This window comes from Drosophila pseudoobscura, chromosome 2, assembly GCF_009870125.1.
Source record: "Drosophila pseudoobscura strain MV-25-SWS-2005 chromosome 2, UCI_Dpse_MV25, whole genome shotgun sequence".
Taxonomy (NCBI): Eukaryota; Metazoa; Arthropoda; class Insecta; order Diptera; family Drosophilidae; genus Drosophila; species Drosophila pseudoobscura.
This window is the reverse complement of record NC_046679.1, coordinates 25,802,849-25,825,101: the sequence shown is the minus strand read 5'-3', so window position 1 is coordinate 25,825,101 and position 22,253 is coordinate 25,802,849. Positions and strand designations below refer to the sequence as shown.

At 44.4% G+C, this 22,253-nt stretch overlaps 1 protein-coding gene and 1 long non-coding RNA gene across 5 annotated transcripts in view; one reads left to right on the top strand and one right to left on the bottom strand.

The window, feature by feature from the left end:
- The window catches only part of LOC6897787 (uncharacterized), a 28,765-nt gene that overhangs the window by 2,271 nt on the left and 4,241 nt on the right, over positions 1 to 22,253 (top strand). Inside the window, exons 1-6 of one of the 3 annotated variants that reach the window (XM_002137856.4) lie at positions 10,378 to 10,790; positions 13,043 to 13,411; positions 18,553 to 18,681; positions 18,789 to 19,147; positions 20,712 to 20,928; positions 22,054 to 22,203. In XM_002137856.4, the coding sequence (XP_002137892.4) occupies positions 13,303 to 13,411; positions 18,553 to 18,681; positions 18,789 to 19,147; positions 20,712 to 20,928; positions 22,054 to 22,203 (964 nt within the window). In that variant the 5' untranslated portion in view covers positions 10,378 to 10,790; positions 13,043 to 13,302. Of the gene's footprint in view, positions 1 to 781; positions 1,446 to 10,377; positions 10,791 to 12,761; positions 13,412 to 18,552; positions 18,682 to 18,788; positions 19,148 to 20,711; positions 20,929 to 22,053; positions 22,204 to 22,253 lie in introns of those variants that run through there. The other 2 variants (XM_015182593.2, XM_033385711.1) reach the window with 2 other exon arrangements.
- Positions 14,809 to 15,960, bottom strand: LOC26533157 (uncharacterized). 2 transcript variants are annotated; one of them, XR_004471096.1, is made up of 3 exons: positions 15,772 to 15,960; positions 15,303 to 15,704; positions 14,809 to 15,193 (listed from the first exon to the last, which is right to left on the bottom strand). It is a non-coding gene; the product is annotated as an uncharacterized lncRNA (long non-coding RNA). The 2 variants fall into 2 exon arrangements; XR_001451906.2 differs by having other exon boundaries at positions 14,811 to 15,476; positions 15,526 to 15,704; positions 15,772 to 15,955.

Below are 22,253 nucleotides of genomic sequence, written 5' to 3'. Positions count from 1 at the left end.
TGCTAAGAAAGAAAGCCAAATTTTTGTTTATGTCATTTACGTATTTAATATTAACCTCAACATTATATATAGTTGATATTCTATAGTTTCCATAGGAATAATTGGTCGAAAAATGTGTTACAAATAATTCAATCATACACATAAAAAGCTCATTTTACTTATAAGTTATAAGTAAATATAAATATCAATTCGTACATAGCATGTACATACATAGGAACTATCTGTATTCTTGTAAAGCAAACAGTAATATTTATTTTGCTGTTACTTTCCATTACTACGCGGCAGATTTTGTTCAGGTCATTCGAAACACCGAACTCCAAGCAGGAACTTAGATCTTTTTTGTCTGTCTTTTTGTTGGGGTCATCGTACTTGTTTTTTATGTGTCCATCTGTATTTTTATACTACAGCAGTCTGGATTTGGTTGGATTATCTCAATGGCCAAAAATGTTTTTCTGTCAACAACTTGTTTTTGACCGATCGTTGCAACGGCATCTACATACATATTATAAATGATAAACATAGTGCTCCAATAACGATTCCGATTAATTACGATTAATTCAGTTATTTTGTTTAGTTAATTTTGTTAGTTCATTAGATTAATTGTATGCTCCATGTTCGTCTAGCTCATTTTTAGTCTAAATAGAAATGTATGTTCGTCCAGCCAACTTGGATCTTAATCGAATAGCATTGCACACCAAAAACCCCACAACGTGAAAGGCTATAAATGTTGGCCAGCTTCCCATAGCATTGAACTAATATATTTTTGTTACTTGTCTTCTAGGTACATATACCCGGAAATTTGTACTAAACAAGCGACTGAGATGAGAATGCCGACAGTTAGACCTGTACAGCACAAACTAAATGAATCCCCAATTCGCCAAAATTGAGACAGGGAGTTGGCGCAAAGTGCAAATTAGAATACTCTCCATGCATTGTATTTGAACAACAATTACTCAGGTTGTACAGTGCCGAGAAGACGGAAACTTGTCACCGTTCTGCACGCTTTTTTAGGCTCCTTGGTAGAGTAAAATCTTTATATTCCTCGCCGTAACTGTGGGCTGATATAAGGTAGCGAAGCGTGTGGAAGGCACTGCCAAAGGGGACGCCAATTCCAAACAGAGCTCATTCGAGAGGCACCAACACTGGCCTTACTGCCAATGAAAGCGGTAGCAACTGCGTAAACCGCAACGAATCGTGCATAAACGGAAAATCACAGAGAGAGTGCGAGGAATAGAGGAATCCTTTGCCTGACTAGAGGATTTAGAGCCACTCGCTGGCCAATTCTGTGCCCCTCGGCGGAAGCCTGGAGATGGAGCCGCGCCAGAGCTGTAGGCGGCATTGCTCTCGCACCAGCTCCCGTCCCGTGCATCTTGGAGCTACAATTATTGCGTTGGCCTTGGTGTGGACCCAGTCCCCCAGCTCCGTGTTCTGCGGCGAGAAGTTGGGTAAGTGGCTAAATCGCTCTTCTTATTTACATCTCGTTCCATATTGTCCTCTGCGTTGACGAAACCCAGCGTACATGCTCTTCTCGTTTCTTCGGTGCCAATGCCCCCCTGCCTTTGTTTGGCTGTTGGCTTCATGGCCCTTATCTTTTATTTATTTGAGTTGTTATTTGGCATTTTCCTTGACGTTGATTCCTTCGTCTCTAGAGCGAGGAGTTCATTAAGATGGCTCCGTATTTTCATTTTCCGCCAAATCGATGAAAGCGCGAAATGTTGACTTTCCAAATTACCATTCGCTCTTTTCCTACGCATTGCCAGAAGACTATATTACGCCAATGTGGTCTTCCTGCTCGACTTGGTGGACTGGCACTGAGAGTCTTTCAAACAATCGACTCTGGAGGCTTAGAGTTTATATTGTAGAGTAGAGTTTTCCTGCGGTGATATTCTCGCTCAAAATCATCTAGTCAACGAGTACACTTACATAGGAATTTAGTTAGATAACGCTGACATAGGTAACGGTTTGGACTCCACTCCGGGGAAGAGAGTCCCTCGCGTTTTTCGGTTCTGGCTGGAGACGTCCTTTGGCACGAGTGCACAAGGCATTTGGGGACATCCGAATAGCATATTGTCGAGACGCAAGTTTATGCAAAAAGATGGCAAATTTTCAGCCCTACTGTACGTCGTTGTCGTATTGACGAGGTTTTCATCACAGTCTTCCATTTCACCTTACCGATGATGTTCTGAATCCAACATCTGCAATCAAATCACCTTCGCAAATTCGATTTTACACTCTGTCTGTCAATGTTCAACACCAACAAAGTAGATCCCCTTGTCAGTCCCCATTATGTACTGGTTAGGTTTGAGTTCATTGTTTTAACTGGTATTGCTAACAATGACAATTGGATAGTGGCTTAAAGTAATCGCAATGTTATAGCGACGCTATAACCACTATTACTCCAGTGCCCTGGAGTTCTTCAACAGCATAAATGGCTCCTAATAAATGATCCTTAATGCGCAGGAAGGGTCTTCTGTTTAAATTCAAATTAGGCGAATCTCCAGGCATCGATGCACACTCTTTTTATTCGTGTATGCGAGTATATGTATCGGCGGGCGGGTGGATGTGTGAGCTGGAACGATTGAGGGGATCAAATATAATATAAAATAATCGTGACTCTGACAACGTTAGCGGTTCCCCAAACACGCATTTTTGATTGCTGTATGCGTCGGCATTAGATAAAACCACCATTTATGAGTACACATGAAGATATATAAATACCTACTATGTATATATATGAATGCTGAAGTCAATAGCGGGCTGAAGAGCACGCTCACCTTTTACACAACATCCATATACATAAAGACAGACAGACAGAACAACAGACAAGCATTTTTTAAGGGGAGGAGTAGGAGAGACGATAAGTGCGTGCATACGCACACGGGTTGGGGCTTCCGGGGTGACGGGACGAACTGGAACTGGAAAGGAAATCATGAACCCGCGCCAAGGCTATGAATAAACATGTCTCCTTAGACATACCCATGTATTACCATACGATTCTGGGTGGTGGTGGCACTTTTTGTCAACCCACAATGACCCGACATTCACATGGTACATGGTGATATATTGAACGTTACATATTCCCAGTTACAATGCCCAACAAGTCCCAAAGTTATCAACTCGGCGACTGACAGAAAGACCCTGTTCATTGGGAACCAATCATAATAGAATCGCTAATAAGATGCGAGGAATGGAAGAAGTACGAAAGAGCTGCACTAACATTGTTTTTGAGGGAAACTCTCCAACATAAAAAAACCAGAAATAAAGCAAAAATATTCTTCCTTACTTACCGATACTACAGTAGCAGCAGTGAGCGATGACAATTGTCATCTACAATGATTGGACAAACCAAACCCTTTTTTATTAGATTTGTGGTGAAAGTGCATGTGCGTAACACCCAGAAGAATTTGTTTCCTTCCCCATGAAATATATATATTCTTGATCAGCATCGATAGCCGATTCGATATAGCAATGTCTGTGCACCCTCCGTCCGTCCGTCTTGTTTGACACTAAAAAAGATACAGTAACTTTATTTCGTATCCAGACTCCTGCAATGTCTATGCAACGCCTGCCACGCGCTTACTCATTCCCTCTCTTTCACACACTCTTACTCTTGCAGTGTGCGCCTCCTGACGGAGGGATCCATACTGACGAAGAATCGGGTATAAATATAGATCCGCGGCCGTTACTGCGACGCGCAACGTTCCCCCTCGCTTATCATTTAAACCGAACCAATATACATATAGTTTGCAATGGTGATTCGATGCTTATGTTTGAGACCTCGCTTTGGCCACAGTCAATGGATGTTTCACTAAGTTATACCTATTATAAAGTATATAATGAATATATTCTTTCATCGGTGCGTTACAAACAGCAAATAAGAAAACAGATGAAAATCTTTAGGGAGATTTTTGGAGTAGGTGACTCTCTAAAATTCCACTATGTTTTTCGATTTAATAAATCATCGTGAAAAAACGAATGAATGTGTCGAAGTATCGTAATAGATCTGTTGGGATTATACTGACTTAAGGGTCTTTTGGCCTTCCGCCTGTTCCCCCACAGCCCCGTGGTCCTACTCTAAAAACACCTGTTGCAGATCACAAGTGCAGCATATGGATTTCAAGCAAAGTACTCCCTTAATGTGAATTGCATTTCAAAAAATATTTACTGAAGTATTTTCGGACATTCTCATCCCGAAAGCTATTCTGAGAACGGTTTTGTGGCTGCGACATCTCGATATATCTGTTAGCATTTCCATGCTATATTAATGTATTAGTTTCAAATGAAAACTCATCAGATCAGTGTAAAAATAAACAAATGTCGCCCTCCATCTAGTTGGAATTTTGACAGGCCATTGCAATGAATCATCGCCGAACATCTGATCTGATCCGACCCGGCAGAACCTCAACAAAACATGCCACAAGAGGGGAATGCTAGGGGAATGCACAATGCCTGCACACGAGTATTAACAAATGTGAGGTCTTTGACTTGACAATACTGTCAATGTCGCTTCACACAGCGCACATTGCACAGCGCACAGCGATGTGTTTCCCGCTAGACTAGATCTGTCTGCAAAGCGACCTACTTACAATACAACATTTCGACTTTTAATGACTGCCGTCTTCAAGTCGGACCCCTGAAAAGGGTTGGTAGGTTGCGTTTGCTTGGTTTTTCACAGGCCCCTGGAAAAATGTGTGCGTTTCTTTGTTTTCCCTACGATTGAAGAAGTCGTCACCAATCATGTCAGCAAAATTTCCGATGACAGGGAGCGTCCCCTGCCACACCCTTGCGTCCCTCATAGTCTCTAGTTTGCTTTGTGCCAACAAATTCCGAAAAAGTTTGTACCTGACGTATTACAGAGGGAGTGCCCGTGGCAGTGAGACTAAGTGAGTGAGGCCTGTTTGACACTTCCTGTCGGTGGCATCGGGACGCTAAAAGTTGCAAGCATGTATGGAAGCGCCACACGCTGACAGGCAGCTCTAATATTCCGGTTAGGCGGGGGAAAAACACCTTTCTGTGAAATGCTCAGCCAAAGTTTTCCAAAAGGTCGGGGAGCGGGAGCGCAGCCAGTTCCAGGGTCCATGTGTCCTTTAACTACCTCAGTTGCTGTCGGCTCTGCAGTTCATCGGTCCGATTGACATAGCTAAAAAGGTCGAGCCGCAGAGGTGCATCGCAGTTTGCATGGGGATTTAGAAGCAGCCCGCAACGCAGACGGTCAACAGGGCTAAATACTGAAACCTGATTCACTGGCAAGGCTTGCGAAACATACATTTTCAGTCTCAGTAATGTATATGTACGTACATCTCACGTGTCCCTGTCACACAAAATCGACATTCGGGCTCTGCTTTCAGGTTAAAGCAGCGCCCATCACTGGAATTTCCATTTGACGTTCATTAGCGGCAATCAGCAGCCACGAGGACCCAGCACATTGTGAAACCCAAAGAAGCCGGTTGTGTAGGTGTGTACCATTTGCCCGCTTTTCAAACAAAGCGTAAAAACAATTCGCACGCTCAGAAAGAAGCAATTTTCCGCCTGGGTGCAGTAATAACTTTTCAAGTACGGGTGTAGGTAGAGCCGAAGAAGAGATTTCGGCGAGAACTCGAATTGATGGGTGTGATGGGATCCGCAGCGGTAAAACGGCGCTCAGGAAATGCGGTACCAACTCGCAGACGAATTTGTGGCGCTGATGAAATGGCGGATGAATAGTATGTGTCCGTATCTATGAGGTGAGGCATTCATACGAGTTAATTCTAAGGAGATCAAGATCTGCAGGACTGAGCTAACGCGAAAGCACAGAATAAAGCATCTGCGATGCAGAATTGCATTGCATATACAAAAGTGATTCTGATTCAAATGAATGTTCTTGGGGCCGTTAATCCTACTCGCTACGGTTGGAGCTGACTGCGCCTGATGCCTGGGCGGGGACGGACTGCCAAACTTATGATGTCTTTTGCTGTTGCAGCGATTGCTATTTGCTTGACTTCTTGTCCTAGTGATGTGGGGGAAATTAGGGCAGTTGTCTCATCAATAAATCGTATTTTACACCAAAATAACTCAGTAATTTCTAAATGGTTATTTCCGCCCAAAAACATTAAAAGTCAATAAAATACAGCAATTTTATTCGAATCAGGAAAAGTTCATTTGTCCGAAATTTGTTATTTAATTTTTTAATTTTTAATTTTCTATTATTATATTTTACAACAAAGATTATTCTTGATTAAAGTTATTCCACAAAGTCTGTCCAACATATCGAGCGATTTCCAGCAAACGATATATTTTTTTAGACTTGTATTGACCCGAAATTTCCGTATTTCCCTTACTTAACGCCAGTAACGTACGCCAGATGCCTCCACAGATCTAATTTACAAGATTCGAAACGTTGTGAGCTGCGACTCTACATTTATACCCCATTCTCAGACAGTATGTCTCTTCTTCGCCAGAAGGCGCATACAGCAAGATGCAGCGAAGCCACTGTCTATAGTCTATAGTTCTGCGTTTTTGGTTTTCTCGTATCTTCAAAATTGTGGTGCGATGCCACAGATTTTCATTCTTTGTGGCGCCATAGAAGGTGTGGCAACATTTGGAAACGAACTGGATTCGGTGTGATATCACAGAAATTTAGATACAAAATGTCCTTGCTCTAGATCTTATTGCCTGTGAGAACTAGGTGTCAAACAAGGCTGTTCAAGAATTAATGTATACTTTATGGGGTCGGTAAAGATTCTATCCGGGTATTACACGCACCAGGTATAAAAACCCGGAAAAGTTTTGATACTTAATAGTTGGGGGAGTGTAGAAATTTTTTAGCCCACTCGTAACTTTAGGTCATATTTTGGTTTTAAGTCCGTAAAAGAGTATGTTCGATTGCAGATTAGCTGAACTCTTTTCTAATTAAAAAACTACGCTACTTAATTAATAAACAAATACAAAAACCAGCTATTTAAAAATTGACTTTTTCATTCGAATTTTTTTAAATCATTTAACATCGCCATAATTCTTAACATTTGAATATAGCGTACGTCAGAATGGAAATGCAGCCGTTGCCCAACAGTGCCTATCGCGCCATCTAGTGAGTCGTAGTGGTACTGGTACCAAATATTTCACATTTCGATTCTGTTATACTGCGGCTACCTTTTCACAGATGGCGCTTAGCTAGCTATGTTCTATTTTTGTTATTTTCGTTTAAACTAATATATTTATAGTGTTATATTGCTCAACGCTATAAACTCATATACAAAATATTCGTTAAATTTATGTCTACCGCATACACTGGTGCCATAAATATGAAGTTTTCTTTCTGTTATAATGTGGCGAATGTATGTTGCGAAGAAGATGCTGCGGAATTGTAATGATTGATTCTGTTATACTGCTATACTTTCTTGATATAAATGAATCAAAACTGAACGATTATATGTTATACCATAATAATAAAATTATTTTGAACTGCTTGCTATTCTGTCCCAAATAACTCTGTTAAAACTAAAATGAATTTGGTCACACTAGCAAGTAATCGAGGACACAGAATACCACAATATATCTTTATTGTTATATTATATTATATTATAATAAATTATGTTATTATGATATTGTATTATACACAATATATGTATATGGCCAAAAACAGTATTACAAATCTTCGGAAGGCTATGTCTCAGAAAAATAGGGCCAGATCGGTGAAGGACTAATTATCCCATGACCGTAAGGATCCAACCCGTCAAAAAAGCAAATACGAAAATGAGGCCGATTTTGTGAAAATTTTGTGATGTAATATACATATGTACATTATAATATATATGTGAATATATAATAATAATAAAAAGTGTATGACGTTCGATATATATGTACTTTCTGAATGATATATATACATATAGTATAAATTTATTAGCGATATGCGAAAAGAAAAGATGACGATGCAGCGGAAATGGGAAACGGTGCACATCGATGTATGCGTTTGCAGCGTTTAAACTAAGCGGCTAATTTCTTAACATAGAGACGATTCCTTCTGTCGGGAAATATTTAAAATAAAGGAAAATATATGCATCTCTATGAAGTTTTGGTGGTCCTGAAAAGGACCGATTTGTTCATGGATTGGCGCCTATCCATGGAAGATCGGATTTGCCTTGCGAGTAGCTATTTCCGAAACTCCCAACACAATAGCCAGCTGCTTGGTCCTCGGTTCAAGTATTGCACCTGCGGCAGCCAGCGAATATTAATGTTACATTTGCATATTCTGCGGTCGCTGCTTGTCCTTGCCGGGATCTCTCAGATTCAGTCACCTGCTAATGGTAATGAAAGTAGTGTACCGTGTACCGTGTACCGGGCCCGACCTCCTGCGAGAAAATTAACGAAATAGAACGGTAAATTTTTAAAAGGCATTTTCTAATTGCATTTTAAATGTCACAACGGGGCGGGATGGAAGCTCCACCCAACTTTCCCACCATATCCTTCCGGTATTCCCGAAAGAAGGCACATGCGAACGAAGCGAAAGGAATCGGATGCAATCTTCAAATTTCTGAACTACGCGAATGTGCCTCTGGTGGAGCGAATGCAAATGCAAATGCACAAATGGCTCTATAGGAAAGAAAGCCGGCGTATGTTAGAGCCCGAGTATTATCGTTTGCGTGTACGCGCCACTCTGACGGCCGTTCACATCTACATATGTAAATGTTTGTGGTTCTGAGCAGAAAAATGTGCGATTAAATGCCACAAATGGCTGCGCATCAACTGTAAAACAGTGCCACCTTACCGCTCTCGTGTTCATACCTGCCCTGTAAGCAATTCAACCTCTTGCCAAATACCTCGCTATCATTTATCATAACTGTGCATGTGCACCTTCAATCATCGTTAAAATCATTAGTCTAAAGTGTATAAATTAAAGCATGTCTTTGAAAAATCGTCCAGATGTTGCTGACGCTCCCCATCATCTAATTGTCGAGGACATCTCTCGTGATATATCCTTTCAGAGGCTATTACAGAGAAGTTAGCAGCTGGTGCATCTATTCAACAGTCAAGGCGATAAGGCCATGTACGACTGTCCGTCTATCTGCCTGTCTCTTTCATAATTATTAAAACTTATAAATGTATGTACATTAGAGTAGGAAAATAAAAGCTTTTGAAATACTGAAGCATCAATTAGCTAACATTCTAATTAGCGATTCTAAGTGTGAAAATTATATTTGAAAAAAGTATTTCATACAGCAATATTGATTTTGTTAAAATAGTTTGGTTCGTTGTAGCACTAATAATTGTGGTTGGCAGTGTGGCAGTGTGGCAGGAAACTTAATTAAATCTGTAACCGCGAATTACAAGCAATCAAGAATTAGAAAAATATTCGCATTGCAGGTTTATGGTTTTGTTTGTGTGCAATGTATATTTTCGGCCATTTTCGTGTCATCACAAATTCATTAGCAAAACAATTCTGTTTGCCTTATTGAACAATCGGTTTTATTTTGATTATTGTATATGTCGTATCATTTTTGTAAAATTTCGAGAGCCTCACACCAATTGGCACATGTCCAATAAACAGGTAAGCTTCCTGTTTGGACACACTCGTAGGATGTACGTAGATACATACAAGTTATTGTCTAAAAATTCAACTAAAGCCCTCTGCTGAAATAAAAAATAGATTCCAGTAAGGCAATGTCAACGGGTGTTGTGCGTTTCTGAAGGAAGGAGATCCTGCAACAGTCTGTTAATGTCTTTCGATGCGGTGAATCACAAAATCTAGCCACTCCCATTTGGAGGCAACAAGTCATCCGTTTAGGCCCCGTTTGTTTCCCAACGTGTTGTTGTTCAGTACCAACATCAGCTAGGAATAAGCCCGATTATGAAACGAAGTACTGAAATGAATGAAAATAGTAGAAGGAAGTTCCAGCCGGAATCGCTCAGAGACACGCACCTCCTGATACGAGCTAGACGCTTCAGGATAGATCTGCTTGTACCAATCGCAGTCGGTCACAGATTTAACTACGATATGCTGAGTCGATGTGTTAAGTTGACTGTAAACGTTACATTCGATTAAATTCGGCACGCACGCCGCCACTCCTGGCCACGTTCTCAGCGTCGCGTCGGGTTGCCAATGCCACCGATTGTGGCAGAGACAAAACAGAGGCTGGATGCTGGGGATTGGACTGGGGATGGTGCTGAGGATGCGGCGGTCACACTGACCCAGATTCCCAGTTCGTCAGCCCCACGCAAGGGTCCGTGTTCGGCCCGATAATGTTGTTGGCGGTCGGTCGGCTCCCTTGGCAGACATTCTCTCTCTTCGTTGTTGGCGCATGTTCTGTGCTCAAAGAGAGTATTTCCCCACGAAGCAGGCATGCGAGCTGTTCGTCGCTCTACCCTGGCCGGTCGGCTGGCAGTCGAATCGGTCTGAGGACGAGTCTGGTCTGCGTCAGTTCGCACTAACCAAAAGACACTCAAGCGGCGCGGACCTGCACAGCGGGAGTTTAACTGAAGGAAAGAGCCCATCTGGCACTTTTCGTCCTCGTACCGCTCGGCGGCGTTGCTCTTAGCCGAATAGGAGCCGACCGACCGCGATCCGCCTGCTCACCCGTGGGCAACTGTGAATTTGCACGTGCTTTTTGCCAGCCCGAACGCGAGGTATTCCTTTGAGTGCGTGTGTGCTTTACATTCCGGCGGCAGTATAAATAAGCATAAAAAAACCACCGAAAAGTTTGAAAACCCAACAGCATGTTCAACCTGGACACACAAAAAACGGAACTAACGAGCGCGGAATTCCGAGCTGTTCGAGGGGATTAAGGACGATCGGTGTAGGTGGTTGAGCCTCTTCGGTAATGATTAGTATGCCTCTCTCCACGAAATGTCAGAAAGCGGACCGCGTTAAATTGTGTCCAGAGCTTCAGATGGAGGCGTCGTTTGCGTCGCCTTTTCCAATTCTGTCGCCAGTTTTGTCAGCAAGTGGAGCGTTCAAGTGCCATTCTCAAGTGCTCCCCTCGCATAATGCGTGCTAATAAAGCCATTTGTAAGACCGCATATGAACCACCCACACCCACAACCATCAGGACTTTGTCAGAGTAGGCCAGGCCTTAGTAAATACCGTGTTAAATGGCTGGGAAAGAACTGTTACATATGCGAGCGGTTAGCTGACTACATACATACATACATAGTATGGCATAGTATGCATGTGTGTATGTGTGTACGTACATCCCGCAGTTCACATCCGAAGCAGAGAAAAGTTGGCATGGATCGCATCATTAATCAACTGTCGAGTGCGCGGCTGGTGCTGGTACTCAAGTTCATTCGCAGGGCTGCCCTGATAAGATAATTGAATAATACAACCAATGCGAAAATACTCGTATCGCGCTGCCCGTCGCAATGAAGTTGTTTCATTGAGGAAGATGGCGGGGAGTCCCTTCCAGGAGCGGATGATTCGCAAGCGAAGAATAATTTCATGAAAAATGTCCAACGCTAAGGGATTCCGTGCATTCATTTCGTATAAACTCACCTCCATGCCCATACCCCGACCTTGGCACAGTCGCAATCCGAATAATTGAGGCCGCTTCTCAAGTGCCTTCTATGCCAGGAGATTGTCATTTGCTTAATGCAAGTCGACAGCCGGAGAGCGAACGACGAATGCCACGAAATTGCAAGTAGAAGACGTCCGTCTCTGTTGTCCAACAAGCCTTTTCCTAGCTTTTAGTTGTGGCAATAGCCTAAATGCTCACTAGCAGATAAAACGCTCGTCCTGTAACTGAGACCCCCAAATTGATTATGCTCCAGACTCAGATGCACAATTTGGTGCTATCGGTGTTAACTTGAGTGCAAGCTGTAACCTAATGCATCCGACATTTTCGTCGAGCGTCGAGCATCGAGCATCTAGCTATTCCGTATGCGTTTGGCAATCAGACTCAATCTAGGCAGCTGTCAGCTGTCGTCCGGGTGACAAGTACATGTGTCATTGAGCGTTAATTAAACATTCCGATGCTAAATGGGAATAAACTGCACAGCACGCTTACCTGGCAGTTTAGTCTCGAGTGCCTTTCATCCCTCCCGAAGGCCCAGCCCTGGCTCTGGTCATCCGTCTAGCTTCGACTGTTTTCCCATTCGGCCATGCACTCGGACTGGTCGAACAGTCGCCGGCGCCAGCACAAGAAAAAAGTGCCAAAAGTTCTCAGTTTGCTTGTCAGACAACATTTTAATTAAAAGTTCTGTTGGACTCGTCATCTTTCCAGATGCTGCTGCCCAATGGCGGAGTTACATAATTGCCGTTGATCCGCCGTATGATTGATGCTGCTCGGAGTTTGGATGTGAGCGTGCTGCGAACATTTCAGCGCATCATTGGCCGTCCAAGCCCCACTCTAGTGTCATCCACTCTTGAGATGATACGTGGCTCAGATTCTCGCAACTTTTGTTGCCTTTTTCGAAGCTGCCTTCCAGCGCTTCTGTAAGCCAGTAAACAGATTCAAGAGACATGAATGATGGGGTATATAATACTGGTTGCTTTTATGGCAAGCACTTTACATAATCATGAATCGGCAGGGAAGGACAGGACAGGGCAGGGCAGGGCAGGGAAAGACAAACCAATCGAAGCCGCTATTACCCGTATATTGGAAAACCGTGCAAGACCGCAAAATAGCCAAGTTGGACGGCACGAAATTAAATTTAAATGTGTGAAAAAAATGCAGCTACTCGTATCTCGAATTGTCACAAGGCAAGGCGACAATTGCGAATAGTTTTTCCGGCGGCGATATTGCTGCCATTATTCCATTGCTGCTATGGCTGTGCCATTTGTATGGCACTCATTTGCATATGCGTGGGCATGAATTTTGATGGTCCTGCTGATGGGTTGGTGTCCAGAGCGGGGCGAGACCCACAGGGTATTCCGCGCCAGGAGCATCTTCCGCTCTGCTTTGTCCGTGGTGAGGAAAATCGATTCAATCGATGCTGCTACCCGCTGGCAATGGGAGGGATGGCGAAAGGCTTTAGGTCAATTAGATTACCTGCACCGGAATCAGTGTGGAACGGGACCACGAGTGGCGTACCACTATTAAAGAGAGTCGTGTCGTTCGCTTTTTTCGCACAGCGAAACAGGGTAAAAAACCTATAAAAACCGAAAGTAAATAAGTTAAAAGGAAAAGCTGAAACAGTGAAAAGTGAATATAGCCAATCGACTTCCGATCTCCGCGAGCTAATGCGAGATCGAGTGCTTAGCCGCCATCAGCGAGCTTGCTGGATCCCCGATTGTGATGCGAACGCGCCCCTCGCGGACCGCTGACGCTGGCTAACGCTTCTCCAGTCGCCCGCCAATCTCCCGCCGCGCTCCGCTCGCATATCCGACGGAGAATGGATTATTCGCAGGCCCAGAGCTTGATGCTGTCGTTTCTGTTCGTTCTCAGTGCGGGTGCTAACGCTAACGCCAATGGGGAGGTCATATTCCGCATAGATCCGCTGGGTAAGCATCAATTAATATTCTCCGCCCTTAGAGCTACTTCCCAAAGAAAATTATATATTGTTTTGAATGATGTAACACTAGCTTATAACAGGTTCGTAAATATTAATTGGAAAAGTAAATTCGACCCCTCAATATTCATATGAAAGATGCAACTCTAACGCAAATAGTACCTGCCATTTGAGCTATAGATATGCACCCAAATTGGATTGTAACAAAATATTTTTTGGTCCGAATAAAAAAGGCTGCGTTCTGCTCGGAGACTATTAAAAGTATTCTCTCAATTACCGAACCATTCTTGCCGTGGGATAACCGCTCTCTTTCGGCGCTTCCTGGATGGCTGGATGCTCTGCTCAGTTTTGGCCAGAGGAAAAGGTTAGGGGCGGCACACGGCGTCTGAGTCCGAGTTCGGCCTAATCCCAGCTGTTCACAAGAGCTCTGCTGACGTGTCAAGTATTCACAGTGCTCATCGCAGATCAGACCTGCGGACTTCCACACGAATACGAAATATTTACTCGTAAAGCTGCAAAAATATTCCGAAGCGGCAGCACCGGGAAATGCTTTACTTGCTTATGAGTCCTCTTATGAGTCCTTGGGTGGCAGATAGCCAAAAACTTTGCGTATGCGCGGCGTGTAGGCCGCCACGCCTATCCGGGCATCTCTATTTGACAAAACACGCTCATAAATTTTGTGCTGGGTCTCACAAGTTTCCGAGTACAAAGATGGATAAGTATCTCTATCTGCAGCTATGGTGGTGGACGTGGACGTGGGACCACGGCACAACAGCGGTAAGCGCAAAGTTTTAACAAAGTATTAAAAAAGCTCGTAAAATGTCATAAGCTTCGTAGCCTAGGATAAGGTCCAGGTCTACTGCAGAAAAAAAACAGACAGCAAGCCCAGCACAAAAGGACAAGTAATGCTACATATTCCGTCGCGACTATATATATCTTTCCTTTTCCCTTTTGTTTCCCTGGCATTTAATTTACGAATGAACGGATTTTTATCCGTCGACACTTGGCTGTGTGCTTTCCTTCCCAGCGAGCTCAGAGGTCCCAAAACATATCTGCCAAAACAGTCTGAATATACACATCAGAATAGACTACTTCGTACATACATATGTACATATATGTATATGTATGTATGTTAAAGGAGGAAGCAGTTTTTAACTAAATTTTTTGTTGGGGTACAACAAGAATAAATCTGTTAGTCTAGATCTATGTCCAAACTGCATTTTCCCCGATGAAAAGGATAACTTCCATCTGTGGCAGGTCTCAGTCAAAGACTGCAAAAAAGGAGGATGGACAGATGCGCCATGCTGACATACAAAATACACGTAAATGAATTGATTCCATTTGTCGATGTCCGAAAAACTGTACATAAATATTAAATTTCGTTTAATTATATTTATTTGGTCACTGAACAGAATTGGGCGAGCGCCGGTCATATCAGTGACATATCAAGTTTTATTGGCTGAAATGGATGGAGGATGGGGCAGGGGCAGGGGCAGGGGCAGGGACCAGCCCCACTGTGTCAACAGACGAGAATTGCCATTTATTGTTCGGAACAAAATGGGTCAATAAAATATGGAAGCAACGCATCCTGAGCACGGCGACAGTGGAAGGCCAGGCCAGGAATGGACGGTGCTGGGAGGAGGACGACAGGAGCAGCAGCAGTCCGTGGAGCAATCAGACGAATTTGCTTAGAGGGCAACGAAGACAGCAAAGTGGCAAGCGGGACCACTAGTAAGGGGACGCAAAGGCAGCGACGGCTGACTAGCAATGGCAACTGGGTGTGGTGTGGTGTGGAACAGAAGGCAAAGTTCATGGGGATAAATCAAAACAAATCAATTTCTTCTACGCCATTGACTTGGGAACACCCGATGACAGTTGCTTACTCGTGTCTGGCCCGCTTCGGTTCCCAGCATCGGTTCCCAGAGCGTTGCCCTGTCCCAAAGCGTTTCCAGGCAGCGCTTTTGGTCCTCCTCGCAGATCAAAAGCAAATTGCAGTGACAGTCAAATTGGGTTAAGTGGGCGCATCCCACTGACGCGGAGGTCAAAAGTTTTGGGAACTGCAAATCAAAGAATATACTCGCACGGATACACAGGCTAGAAACGCACCTTTTATCATCCCAAATACTGCCCACTCTCGGAGCGCTACCGTGTGCCCAGAAGTACTGGTAGACTGAATTAACTTTCGCGGAGCTCCGTCTCAGCTCTAACCTAATCTGTTCCTGCTTTTACTGTCCGCTATATTGGCACTTAAGTCAAGGCTTCCCGTTGATGGATGCTAGGCGGATCTGGTATCATGGAGGATGGAGGAAGTACAGCTTAGGGGCTCTGGGTACGATTGAACTCTGCACTTACTGCTCATAGAATATTTATTTTCCTCTCGGCGTTTCATTCGAAGAGTATGCTCTTCTGTTGGATGTATGTATCTACGAGTATCTGGGACCTGCTTGTACTCTGGCGCTGCATTCCATTAATTTTTAATGGTGCTCATTCAAAGGCGAAGCCATTTATTTGAATTTGACAAGAAATAAATACATTTTTAAAATTATGTTAACTTGATTTGCTCCAGTTTCCACTACTTCTTCACCAAGCTTAGCTACGAATAATTCGAGTCGCACAACGGACTGAAATCACACGACTGATTTCGTGTTCGGCCATCTCTGTGCCTTCCGACTGGTTAAACGAAGGGACACTTTTTACTCTCCTCGGAATTTGGTGCCTCTGTAGACATGCATTATTCATATAGTCATATATGTTAAGCGAGGCGATATACTTGCCTGTGAGACATACAGATGGCAACTTCAGACTTCATAATGTAATGCCATCGCTTACACAAATTTCATGCCCGACAGTTCGAAACGTAAATGAGGAGCCCAGATCGCATTCCCCATCCACTTCCACATCATCGTTGACACCGTTTCCCCGCAAAGAGTGCGGTTCGAGGAAACGACCCTATTCCCGCAGCTCGGCGAGGGACTCCTTCTGCGGCGCTTTCAATTTCAAATCAAATAAAAAGTTTTGAACAACCGCCCAAAAGCTTCACGTGCCTGTATGGGCAGACGCACCCACATAGGGTGGGATGTGGAAGTGGATGTGGCTGTGGCTGTGAGCAGCAAGGTCAAAGGGACTTTTCCTTATTTTTATTGTTTTTCGTTTCAGTTTAAACCTCCGGCTCAAACACTTTCGCTTTAAAATGTAAACCTCGCATGCGGCAGCTGCGGGACGTGATCTCCGGGTGCGGAGAGACCAAGAACACAGAGATTTTATGGCCAAGTGCAGCCAAAAGTTTATGGCGCTTCGTACCAGGGTGATTCGATTACTTTTCTGAAACGGCTCCAATAAAAACTTCAAGTATTTCTAAAATACTGGCGACCACAAAGACTTCCAACGAACTAGTTCAAGGACGAGAAAGTTAACACAAGTATATCAGTGCTCAGTCCGATTAGTTGAGGATAATGAGTGTATCCTCCAGATACATTTGCCTATAGCACCATTCCTGCGTGTCCTTTGTTTGGTGGTCCTGACTGTCCCTTAAAATTTACTGTCACGGGGCGGTGCCCATTGCCGCATTGAATTGCTATCTACCCGAAGAAATAATTACGAACGGCCCCAAACGGCGAGGAGGTGGTGTGCACGTGGACAGTCCCCAGTCCCCAGTCGCCAGTTTTCAGACCCTGTCCATCCCGCCATAAGTGGGGGAGATCGGCATTTGAATATAATTTACGGCTCGCCATATAAATCACACAGATTCGCACAACCCTAACCCGGGCACCTTCCATTCCCACAGTCGTTGCCGCCACGCCTTCGCTCGGGGCAGGGCAGTCGTCAGAAACAAACCAAATCGTTCGCGCAGTCACCGAACTCATTAGGGATAAAGCGCAGGCCACGAAGCGAACAGCTAAATTATTTTGCCATGTCCGCCCTGCAGCGTTGTTACTGGAGCCGGTCCCCGGCTGATGGATGTGTGTTTCATTCCACACGGGCATATTCGCCATTTCGGTGATATGTTCCGAACTGGACCAGTTTACGGCAGTCCTGCCGCAACAGACCCATTAAATTAGATGGACATTTGGGGAAGCTCGTCGGGACTCGTCGATGCTTTAAAATGGCAATCTCACTGCAGGGCCTTAGAGGGTCTCAGACACTACTGCAGCGACACTCGTAGTGATAATTAAGTTTGCCTATACCCATCCCCCTATATATACCCAGCCCGCATCAATGGGTCCTATCTCGCATAGGTCGGGTGCGAGGGGCGGTTTTGTTTAAATCGAAAACAATACCCGACACCTTTTTGAGGGTGAAAATTATATGCTTTTGAAGTTCGGTTTTAATTTCGATTGTGGATCCCAGGACGTAGGGGCTTTAAGACGCTTGTTTCTCGCCCCATTAGATTTTTTTTTTTTTTTAGAGGAACGTCTGTTCTTTACATCCTTTTGAAAGCTTTCCACAGCCCTACCATTAAAACCATGGCATCCTATCCCCGTGGATAAGGTTAAGAAAACAGCAAACACTTGTGCATATTTAAATATTAAGCTAAAATTAAAGATTGTTGGACTTGTTTAGAATTTTACCGGTTGGCAACTTTAAGTCGAGAGAACCGTCCATAGGGCCTACTTATTTTTAATTGCGAAAATATGTTTCCTTGCTTCCTCCATCAGTCGGTTCATCCTCCGCGTTCGGCAACGCAGAGGCAGACCGGAAGAAGGCATAGCGGTGGCCCTCGGTATAAAGCTATCTTAATTTCCCCTGCTCCAATATGTGTCGCAGCCACACCTTCCACGCCTCCAACACCCACAAGTACTCCGAGTACTCCGCGCTGTTTGCTCAGGTGGAGAGCTTTAGCGACTGCGGGTTTGTTAGGGGCTAGGACGCCGGCTTTCATTGTAATTGGGGAAAAGTTCTGGCACGCAAGGACGGATCCTTTTCAATTTAGTCCTTTGTTTTTCATATCATCAGACTTACAATGAGGGACAAGAGAACCGTACAAAAGGGCGTCCACGCTCTCCCGAATGGAGCTGACTTGCACTTATTCGGTTATTTATTTTTCTTCCACATCCCCATCAGATGATGTCGACATGGAAACCTTTAAAAATTATGCTATAAAGATATTTTATGTAAATCACCTTTTTTTTACAGCGCTACTGTCGGTCACGCTGCGCACGTATCAGAAAGCGGCCTGCGACTCGGACCAGGTGGTTATTGCCTGCCCTCGAGGCACCAGCATCTCAATTGAGTTTGCCCAGTACAACAAGTTTGTGGCGAAAGGTAAGTATGTGGACTTACCACACCCTGTGCAGGACAGGAGCCACTTTTTAGCTTTAACGTAATTCAACGTAATGCACATACCCGTGCCACCCTCCGATTTCTCCCAGATGGCTATAGCATTGAGGAGCTGTGTCCAATTTCTGGAGCCGCTGCAACCGAGATTCGTGGCAAGGCGAAACACCTGCTACGGGGATCCATCTTTGGCTCATCCTCACAGAAAGTTCCTGCCAATCGCTATGTAAATGGCGGCTACGGCGGCTATGGCTATGGCGTGGCCATGGCGGTGCCTTCGGCAGTGGATGCTCTCACCAGCACAGGGGCAAGTGCAACTGGTTCTGAGCTGGAGTCTAGGAGCACTGTCAACTCTGGAAATCCTGGGAAGTCTGTCCCTGTTGGCGAGCTGCTAAGCCCCGCTGATAATGGCGATGATTCGCCAGAAAATTGCATGTGGCCGAATGCTCTACAGGTACGAGTGCACATATAAGAAACGAATATTAGTGGAATTCAGATGAGCTACTTAATTATGTCCCGTTCAATTTATTTTATTCATGTTATTCATATTATTGTATTCATGACCTGTAATTCAATACCATACCAAATGTTCCTTCTTACTTAGTTACATTCCCCATTTATCATTTTCAAGATTGTTTGAAAAACGACTCCAAACTGTAGATAAATACATAGGTCGCCTCAGATACGATAAATCCTTTGTTTGGTGCGCGCGTCAATGCGCCCGTCTGGTAGGCAGACAAGGGCAATTTTCCACATTCGGAGCTTCACTTCCAATTCATTAAATATTTTTGTTTCCTTTTCTCGTATTTGATTGGGTGGGGTTGCTGATTCGCTGACTAGTCAGCAGAAAATACGAATTTAAACTCGAGGAAAATTCCACAATAGGAAAAACAAGAGAGCATAGCTTGAAACTCTTTGCGTTTAATTTTAGTTAGATGCCCGTCAGAGGGTGCGTCATAGACGTCAGAGTGTTTAGGATGGGCAGGAGAGTGTGGTGCTGTAACATCCTTTCAAATTGACGAAGGCCGAATGTTGCCTTTCTATCGAGGCAAGCCAAGTCAGGGCCTCCCAAATCATCTCCCGCTGTGAATTGTCGTTAGACGGAAAACCTACAGAAACAAGTCCTGAGAACGGATTCGACAGCCGCCGCTTAATATGACTGCCACAGCACATCATTTGTCGCATCTTTTTTGTTAAATGGCCACCATTGTTTGTCGTTGCTGTGGCGTTGTGTTTCCTTAATTTCGTACTGTTCCTCCATTGCTTTTCATTGACTGTCATTGGCTGCTAGACAGCATAGCCCTATTTTTCAGGTCGGAGAAACGCTGTCATCACAAGATAGTGGCGATGGGAATATATTCTGTAATTTATATATTCTATATATTTATTAATATTCTAGCTGTTTCCTTTTCACCGCACCGCTCGTTGAATATCTCACTCTTCTTCTTTTCAATTGTCATCCGGCTGCTATATGGACCTCGCTCATTCCGCCAGAGGGCGCACACTGAACGAAGTACAGTTTAAGAAAGAGAGATAAAGAGAAATAATCCGATCTAATCAAAATTCTGTTATTTAGTATATATGGTAATTTTCTATGATTCTGCTTTCTCGTATCTTCAAACTTGTGGATGCCACAGATTTTCGACCTTTGTTGGTTGCTTTTATAGTCTCTGAGATCTGGACAGACTATACCTACTCGGCTATTGATGCTGTTCAAGAATATAAATATATATTTGTAAGATCGGAAGCTCTTCCTTCTATACGAATCTAATCTACCTAGAAATAGAGAGTCTAGATACTAGAAGGAAAACACAAAATAAAATACAATCGGTAACACTTCCATTACGTTTTTAGGGCAAATATTTTATTTCAATTTGCAAAGTTTGCAATTCAGCGCAGAGCTGTGCTGCCTCGTTGACTTTTCGTGTCTTCTGTTTGCACCTTAATGCGGAGCAGACAGAGTCTGGGTGGACTGGAAAGCAACTAATGCACGGCTTGGTCTTGCTCCTTACTTTCAGTACTCCCTGCTTCAGACGGTGGTCGAGGCATGCCAGAAGAAGAAGCACTGCAAGTTTCACGGATCCCCGCAATTCTACGGACTGGGAGCCAGCGGAGTGGGCGATTCGTCCGGCACCAGCAGCTATCACAGCAGCACGGCTAGCTCCAATGCAATCAGCAACGACCCCTGCCCCAAGCGTCGGAAAATCGTCGAAGTTGCCTACAAATGCCGCCCATGTAAGTCAACCAACACACCCATGGAACAGTCGCAAGTTTTTTTTTCAATTCGCCCGAATTTATTTGGAGCACAAGGGACACGAGGGTATACGTAAAAGGGCAGAAAATGCGAACACGATACACCGCCACATCGATACCCGTGTAGCCGGGAGTTTCTGGGCTACCTATTGATTCCGGGGGTGGAATACCCTCGACAGCCGGAATCGACACATAAACGTCCAACCGAAAAAGTTAAATAAAAGTTCGCCGGGGTCAGGCTACGGGCTGCGCCCTGAGCAAAGCTTACCCTATCCGCCAGCTGACAGCCAGGGCCGGAGGTAAAAACAGGGACTCGGGTGCTGTCCCGTCGGCGAAATTCGAGGGGAGCACAGCATGCAAGTTGGCTGGAGCTAGCACGGAACAAATTTCCTCGTACGTACATAGTATATGTATTGGAGGATACTTGTACATGTACGAGTATAACAAGTTTAGCGCTCTGTCGTGCGTTCCAAAAATCCAGTGAGGTGGAAGGGCGGCCTGGGTTGGGGCTTTGTTAGCGCGGAGCTGCAGAGTCGGCTATGACGGCAGAAGGCCCTGGAGGCGGCTGCAAACGGGACAGTCAGAAGAGGAGCTTCGCTCCCGGGATCTGGCAGTCCATTCGCCTTTGGACGTGCTTCGTCGAACACGGAAGAACTTCGATGACACAAAATTAACTTCCATCGGCGAACAGGGATCTGGGCCCAGAGGAAGCAGGGCAGGGCGCTTCCAATTGCAGTGAATGTTGCGCACTTATTGTACGAACATTTGAATTTCAGACCTATAATCGGAGGGCTGGATGGAGTGGCAAGCACATTTAAGTCAGATGCAGCGCGAGCACCGTGTCTTTCAATTACGAAATTGTCGAAATCGTTGAAATCGTTGACTGCTCTACCGGGCTTTTCATTGTCGTAACGTCCGTGTGGCTCCCATTCACAGAGTAACTACATATTAAACGTCTTTTCGTGAAGTAACAAAGGGGAAATTCGCGTTGAATCAAAGTTGGTTCCTCCATTCAATGAGTTGCGCAACAGTAGTTTATTTGGCAAAGAAATTGAACATTCCACTCTATTATGTATTCATAAGCTTTGTTCTATGTACCGATTTCAGATGAGTTCCGCAGCAAGGTTGCCTGTCACAACGATGTTGCCCAGCTGGAATGCAACCCGTACTCTCGGATAGCGGTGTACAGCGCCAGTTTTGGGAGGACCGAGTACGAGAGCATCCAGTGCCCACAGCCGCAGGGTGTTCGCGAAGAAAGTAAGTTTGAGTTTGAGAGCTTTGGTAGGTTTGGGAGGTTTCGGAGGTCA